The 7409-nt window shown below is 37.0% G+C and overlaps 2 protein-coding genes across 2 annotated transcripts; one reads left to right on the top strand and one right to left on the bottom strand.

The window, feature by feature from the left end:
- Window positions 1–1436: 1436 nt before the first annotated feature.
- On the top strand, window positions 1437–5860 carry CSLD5 (cellulose synthase-like D5). Its single transcript, XM_083077754.1, has 3 exons — window positions 1437–2480; window positions 2744–3548; window positions 3867–5860. The coding sequence occupies exons 1-3, from the start codon at window positions 1615–1617 to the stop codon at window positions 5640–5642; spliced, it is 3447 nt and encodes a 1148-aa protein (XP_082933880.1). The 5' UTR covers window positions 1437–1614; the 3' UTR covers window positions 5643–5860.
- Window positions 5861–6182: 322 nt separating this feature from the next.
- LOC109812276 (uncharacterized) lies at window positions 6183–6817 on the bottom strand. The gene has a single exon (XM_020376202.2). It carries the CDS (start codon window positions 6767–6769, stop codon window positions 6347–6349), a length of 423 nt encoding a protein of 140 aa, XP_020231791.2. The 5' UTR covers window positions 6770–6817; the 3' UTR covers window positions 6183–6346.
- Between the last annotated feature and the right edge of the window lie 592 nt (window positions 6818–7409).

Genomic DNA, 7409 nt, shown 5'->3' with positions numbered 1-7409 from the left:
TAATTCCTACACAAGCATAAAAGATTAAAACTTAAAAGTTTTGGCCTCCATTACTAAAACTAATAAAATAAAATAAAACTTCATCGCCAAAATTTATCCATGAACTAAATTTACATTTTTGAGTTTGTCTCGTAAGAATTAATTTTTACTATAGTGACTAAGTGAATAATTTAACTTTTTAATTTTCTATCATTATCTAGTGGTTAAGTGTGAGAGTTGGTGGCAATTGAGTTTATAAAGTTTGATTCAAATATATGCAAGGTAAACAAATGACTTAATTTTACTCTCCACCTTCAAACTATCGTGATCGTGTTTTCATTTTCAATTGCATAGTTAGGTCTTAAATTTTTTCTCCATCCAACAATTGAGTTTTTCATTGATGTGAGATAATTTTTTAACAAAATTTGCGCTGTCAAAAAAAAAAAAAAACAAGATGCTAATGTGACTTGTTAGAGATGATATCACACTAACTCACATGCTGACATGAGCATCTAACACGGATCACTGACATGAAAAGCAAAAATATTAGTGATTAACACCCATAAAAACTTATTTTTATGTGTGATCTCTCTTTTTAATTTTTATATAATATGAAAATAGATATCAAACTTAGAGCCAACATAAATGAAAATATCTCTTAATTTTTATAATATTTACTTTATAAAATATTTTATTTATTATTATGATTGCAAGTTATTATGTGTGACTTTTATATTATGTTTATTTTCATTCTCACAATATTATTTTTCTATTGTTTTAAATTTTAGTCCATTATATTATATATATATATATATATATATATATATATATATATATATATGTGTGTGTGTGTGTGTGATTTTCACATAATAAATACTAATGTATATTTTTATTATTAAGATAAATATGCTTATGATATTTTCAGTATTTGTTATAAAATTATTTTACTATCATTAAGATATAATTATTTTTCCATTCTAAATAATTTGTGGCTTAAAATTATCTTAATTTTAACAAATATACTATATTAGGTATTTTTTTTTATAATTACATATGTAAAATTATATAATCTTATTTATTTTTTATTTATAATTTTCCTTTGTATAATTATGTTGTGAAAATTATCCTATTTATTATAGCATTAATAAGAGATGAATATATATCATATTTTAATATTATATTATTAATTGATAACTGTTTTAAATAGGTATTATACAATATTATGTATAAGGTCCACTTTTTTGAGTGAAATTGACTTCACATTAAAAAAGTCACCAGATTTATATATATCTTAAATTAGAAAGCGAAAAACAAAGCAACCGGAAGGAAAAGGAAAACAAAATCAGCGGTCCAGATCCATGATATCCGTCATGAAGTAAATCAGCGGTTTAGATCTAGTGACCGTTGCATTTAAGTCTCAAAATGTGGACGTTTTTTCACTTTCAACTTTCAAATTCGACCGTTGCTCCTATCAACAACACTACTTCTACTTCAAACTTCAAACTTGAAACTCTCACTTCCTTCACTTCACATTCACAATTCGCTCTTTCTATTATTATTATGGCCCATTAGCGATTTCTGTTCTCTCACCGTTATTTCTTCACACCTTCTCATTCCACATCCTTTTTTAGCAACATGGTCAAAACGGCGTCGTCCACGTCCCCTTCTTCCTCTCCGGTGACCATAACGGTGTCGTCCGGAGGCAGACGCCGGAGCATGGGGCTGACCAGTCCCGTTGCACGCGCCTCCGTCTCCAACAACCCCAATTCTCCTCTCAGAGCTTCCGCTGCCGGCGGAAGGAGGCTCTCCGGCGGCGGCGTCGAGGAAACTAGCTCCGACTACGTGACGTACACCGTTCAAATTCCTCCGACGCCGGACCGGAAGCCGATGACAGCATCAGAGGACGGAAAGAGCAGCAGGAGTTTCATTTCCGGCACAATCTTCACCGGAGGGTTCAACTCCGTGACGCGCGGCCACGTCATGGAGTGCTCGATGGAGGGCGAGGTGCAGGCGAAAACGGCGTCGGTTTGCGGAATGAGAGGATGCGACGAGGAAGCGATGAAGGGAAGGTTGTTGGGTGGACCCTGCGAGTGCGGGTTTAGGGTTTGCAGGGACTGTTACCTGGAGTGTAGTGGAAAGTGTCCTGGGTGCAAGGAGCCTTATAAGTATGTGAGCGATGATGAGGAAGAGGAAGAGGAAGAGGAAGAGGAGGGTTCTGAGGGTGAGGATCAGCCTCTGCCTCTGCCTTCCATGGCGGAGTTCAAGTTGGACAAGAGGCTTTCCCTTGTCAAGTCCTTCAAAGCGCAGAACCATCCTCCTGACTTTGACCACACAAGGTGGCTATTTGAGACCAAAGGGACTTATGGGTATGGAAACGCTGTGTGGCCTAAAGATGGCTATGGTGCTAATGGGTTTGAACCCCCTCCGGAGTTCGGAGAGAAAGCTAGGAGACCCTTGACCCGCAAGGTTGGAGTTTCAGCTGCTATTATCAGTCCTTATAGGTCAGTTGCTCCAAATTCAGACCTTTCACTTTTTTTTACTTTCACTTATTACTATATTTAGTTAGGATTTAACTGTGATACACCGAATTTGTTATATAACTTTACATTATCATTTAATCATGATTTATATAGATAATAAATTTGTTAAATTATAATTACCTTAAAAGCCATACAAGTATGTACTGACTTATTATTAATATTTAGTTATTGCTTACTAGCCATTTGCAAAAGTAGATTCTGATGATTCTAATGTCTTTGTTTAGGTTGCTTATTCTGCTGCGTCTTGCTTCCTTGGGACTATTTCTCACGTGGAGAATTAGACACCCGAACCATGAAGCGATTTGGCTGTGGGCGATGTCCATAACATGTGAGCTATGGTTTGCATTTTCGTGGCTTCTTGATCAGCTTCCTAAGCTCTGTCCTGTGAACAGAGTCACTGATCTGTCTGTTCTGAAAGAGCGGTTTGAGTCTCCAAACCTGCGCAACCCGAAAGGGAGGTCTGATCTACCAGGCATTGACGTGTTTGTTTCCACGGCAGACCCAGAAAAGGAGCCTCCTCTTGTCACTGCCAACACCATTCTCTCCATCCTTGCTGTTGATTATCCTGTGGAGAAGGTTGCGTGTTACTTGTCTGATGATGGTGGAGCTCTGTTGACGTTTGAAGCTCTTGCTGAGACTGCTAGCTTTGCAAGAATTTGGGTTCCGTTCTGTCGGAAGCACCAGATTGAGCCCCGAAACCCCGAAGCTTATTTTGGACAGAAGCGTGATTTTCTTAAGAATAAGGTCCGGTTGGACTTTGTGAGAGAGAGGAGAAGGGTGAAAAGGGAATATGATGAGTTCAAAGTGAGGATAAACTCCTTGCCAGAATCCATTAGGAGAAGATCCGATGCTTACAATGCTCACGAGGAGTTGCGTGCCAAGAAGAAACAGATGGAAGCAGGTTCCAATGTGTCTGAACCCATTAAGGTTCCTAAAGCTACATGGATGTCCGATGGTTCTCATTGGCCAGGAACTTGGGCTTCAGCAGAACAAGACCACTCAAGAGGGGACCATGCTGGAATAATTCAGGTAAAAATTCTTCAATACTTGTTCATGTTGTGTATTGTAACAATAGGTAAAATGTTTATATTTGTTTTTAGGCATGTAATGGTATAATTTCATGTTTATAGGACCTTAAACATTTTATTCATTTTTAGTTCATATGTTTAGTGATTAAAAAATGACTTGGTTTTAGTTTCTCATTATACCACGAGGAGTAAAATCTAATGAATAAAATTTCTGTAGAGATTAAAACTAAATAATGTTCATTACATCTTAGTATTATCATGTTGTGCTTGAACCGTAGATAGAGAATACTAACACCGAGTTTTTCATGGTTTTTTGCAGGCAATGTTAGCTCCACCAAATGCAGAACCGGAATTTGGGGTAGAAGCTGATGGGGAGAACTTGATTGACACAACAGATGTTGATATTAGGCTGCCCATGCTTGTTTATGTGTCTCGTGAGAAGAGACCGGGATATGATCACAACAAGAAAGCAGGAGCCATGAATGCTCTTGTTCGCACCAGTGCCATTATGTCCAATGGACCATTCATTCTTAATCTTGACTGTGATCATTACATCTACAACTCCTTGGCACTGAGGGAAGGTATGTGCTTTATGCTTGATAGGGGTGGTGATAGGATATGCTACGTTCAGTTCCCACAAAGGTTTGAGGGTATTGACCCCAGTGACAGATATGCAAACCACAACACAGTGTTCTTTGATGTGAGCATGAGAGCTCTTGATGGCTTACAGGGCCCCATGTACGTGGGAACAGGCTGCATATTCAGAAGAACTGCCCTTTATGGATTTAGTCCTCCAAGAGCCACAGAACACCACGGGTGGTTTGGCAGGAAGAAAATTAAGTTGTTTCTGAGAAAGCCAAAGGTGTCAAAAAAGGAAGAGGATGAGGTTTCCGTGCCAATAAATGGTGATCATAATGACGATGATGCAGACATAGAGTCCTTGCTTCTTCCCAAAAGGTTTGGGAACTCTTCTTCTCTCGCTGCATCGATTCCTGTGGCAGAATACCAGGGAAGGTTGCTTCAAGATTTGCAAGGAAAGGGAACACATGGAAGACCAGCAGGTTCTCTTGCTGTGCCTCGAGAACCATTGGATGCTGCCACTGTTGCTGAGGCAATAAGTGTGATATCTTGTTTCTACGAGGATAAAACTGAGTGGGGCAAACGAGTGGGGTGGATATATGGTTCAGTTACAGAAGATGTGGTGACTGGTTACAGAATGCACAATAGAGGGTGGAGATCAGTGTACTGTGTGACCAAAAGGGATGCTTTTAGAGGAACAGCTCCAATCAATTTGACAGACAGGCTCCACCAAGTGCTTCGATGGGCAACAGGTTCTGTTGAGATTTTCTTCTCAAGGAACAATGCATTATTGGCAAGTCCTAGAATGAAATTCTTGCAGAGGGTGGCATATTTCAACGTGGGAATGTACCCTTTTACTTCTATGTTTTTGATCGTTTATTGTTTTCTGCCTGCAGTGTCCCTATTTTCGGGGCAGTTTATAGTCCAAACCCTCAGTGTAACTTTTCTGGTGTTCTTGCTGGGCATCACAGTCACACTGTGCTTGCTGGCACTCCTGGAGATCAAGTGGTCAGGAATCACTCTTCATGATTGGTGGCGAAATGAACAGTTCTGGTTGATTGGTGGAACAAGTGCACACCCTGCTGCTGTTTTACAAGGGTTGTTGAAGGTCATAGCAGGAGTTGACATATCATTCACTTTAACCTCAAAGTCAGCCACTCCAGAAGAAGGAGATGATGAGTTTGCTGATCTTTATGTGGTGAAGTGGAGCTTTCTAATGGTACCTCCAATTACTATTATGATGGTGAACTCCATTGCTATTGCTGTAGGGGTAGCCAGGACTGTGTACAGTCCCTTTCCACAATGGAGCAAACTAGTAGGAGGGGTGTTTTTCAGCTTCTGGGTCTTGTGCCATCTTTACCCATTTGCAAAGGGCCTTATGGGAAGGAGAGGGAAGGTTCCAACCATCATCTATGTTTGGTCTGGATTGCTCTCCATTATTATCTCTTTGCTTTGGGTGTACATAAACCCTCCTTCAGGAAGAACACAAGATTACATGAATTTCCAATTCCCTTGAGTTTGAGGAAGATGAAGTTGCTCTGCTTCATCTCATTAAGTTGTCTATGTTGTACTAGATTAAATTGAATTGTGATTATATATTACTTTCCTGATTACGTGTGCGAGAAAAATGAAGTTGCCAACTTCATGCTGTGTAGGCTATCAGTTAAATTTTTATTTTTTTTTAAAACATCTCAAATGACTGAGATAATATCACTCCCGCTTCATTTGTATCAATCATTGTAGGTTATATCATTTTTAATCAATCACTGTTAGCTATCAGGTTCTATTTAATCCGAAGATCGAGTCGATTTCATGATTATAAGTTCATTCCATACTAGAGCCGAATGGAATAAGGTTATTTATATATATTCTCATTATGAGAGAAAGGGATGATTCGAGCGTATCTAAATAGATATTATGTTTATATATAGATTCTTATTGTTCCATTCCATCTAAGATTAAGAATAAGCGTAATCGGACCTATTTTTTACATATCTCTCTTTATCTCTCATTATTTAAGACACTATTAAATTCACTTATCTGGGCTTCTATTGAATCGAGAAATAAGTTTAATTTCTATTCCTGTAAAGTCTGGTGATAGCTACACATGTTCTCCATCTCCGATAACACCTTTTCTTTAACATTTGTATAAAAAACAGTAAAAAGTAGTTCTTTTTTCTTTCTTCGTTTCACTATTTGTATGCAAATAAAAAAACATTCTCAGGAAGTGTTAACGATTGTTGCGGCAGCGTTGGGTGGTGGCAGCAAGTGTCCATGTGCCATAAGCAAGGAGTTGTACATATGTACCATCATCTCTTCGTCGTACTCCTTCGCCGGTGGGGCTCTGCCGAAGCCTCCGCCGTAGCCGACGGCCGAGGCAGCCGTGGAGCTGGCGAGACCCAGCATGATTCTGACGTATGCGTCTCTGAGCCACAGCACCATTTTCTTTGGGGAAGAGATTTTGGGGATTCTCATCTTGGGAGCTATCTTGATATGCCATGTCCTTCTTCTTCTTCTTCTTCTGCTTCCAAGTTTGGTCGCTTCCCTCCTTCGGCGATCGGAGCCATATATTAATCTTTGGTATCCCTTAACCCTTCTCATCCAGTACTTCTTCAAACCCCACGAGATTCCTTCCATTGCCATGAAATTAGCTACATCTTCTTGCTCTTTAAATATATTCGCAACATATTACAATCAACTGTAAAATAATTTTATGGTACTCACCCGTACAGTATTTTATATTTTATATTTTTAATAATTTATTTAAATAATATTTATAATATTTTATTTTTCAAATTTTAAATTATTTAGTTATTTTATTTTTATTTTATATATTTAATTTATTTGTAATAATATTATTATATATTTAAATAATTTAATTTTAATAAATTTTAAGCATATTTTCATTTTTTCACTTAAAATTTTTGAATTTCTATATTTTAATTTTAATAATTTTTTAAGTATATTTTTTTATCTTTTTATCTTAAATTTTTGAATTTCTATAATAATTTTAATAATTTTTTATTTTTACTATTTATTAATTTTTTTTAATATTTTATAATATTATTAAAATCTTATAATTTTAATCTCTATAATCATCACTTTCGTGGGAAAAGCTTGTCTAGTAAAGTGTTTACGTCACGCAACATTTTTTTTAATAATAATAATAATATTATTATTATTTCTTTCTGCTTTTTTATTCACTTCATTAATACATACATAAGAAATAGGTGAGTACTAAATTATGTAAATGAACACAGAAAAAGAAAACGAGTAAAATATG

Source organism: Cajanus cajan, chromosome 6 (assembly GCF_000230855.2).
Source record: "Cajanus cajan strain Asha chromosome 6, NIPB_CcT2T_4, whole genome shotgun sequence".
Lineage (NCBI taxonomy): Eukaryota > Viridiplantae > Streptophyta > Magnoliopsida > Fabales > Fabaceae > Cajanus > Cajanus cajan.
This window is presented reverse-complemented; position numbering and strand designations above follow the sequence as displayed.

Excerpts from the sequence above, each read along its gene's own strand:
- CSLD5 (XM_083077754.1), top strand. The coding sequence starts at position 1,615 with ATGGTCAAAACGGCGTCGTCCACGTCCCCTTCTTCCTCTCCGGTGACC. Across the intron at positions 2,481-2,743 it reads GCTATTATCAGTCCTTATAG|GTTGCTTATTCTGCTGCGTC; the intron begins GTCAGTTGCTCC and ends GTCTTTGTTTAG. Across the intron at positions 3,549-3,866 it reads ACCATGCTGGAATAATTCAG|GCAATGTTAGCTCCACCAAA; the intron begins GTAAAAATTCTT and ends GGTTTTTTGCAG.
- LOC109812276 (XM_020376202.2), bottom strand. The coding sequence starts at position 6,769 with ATGGCAATGGAAGGAATCTCGTGGGGTTTGAAGAAGTACTGGATGAGA.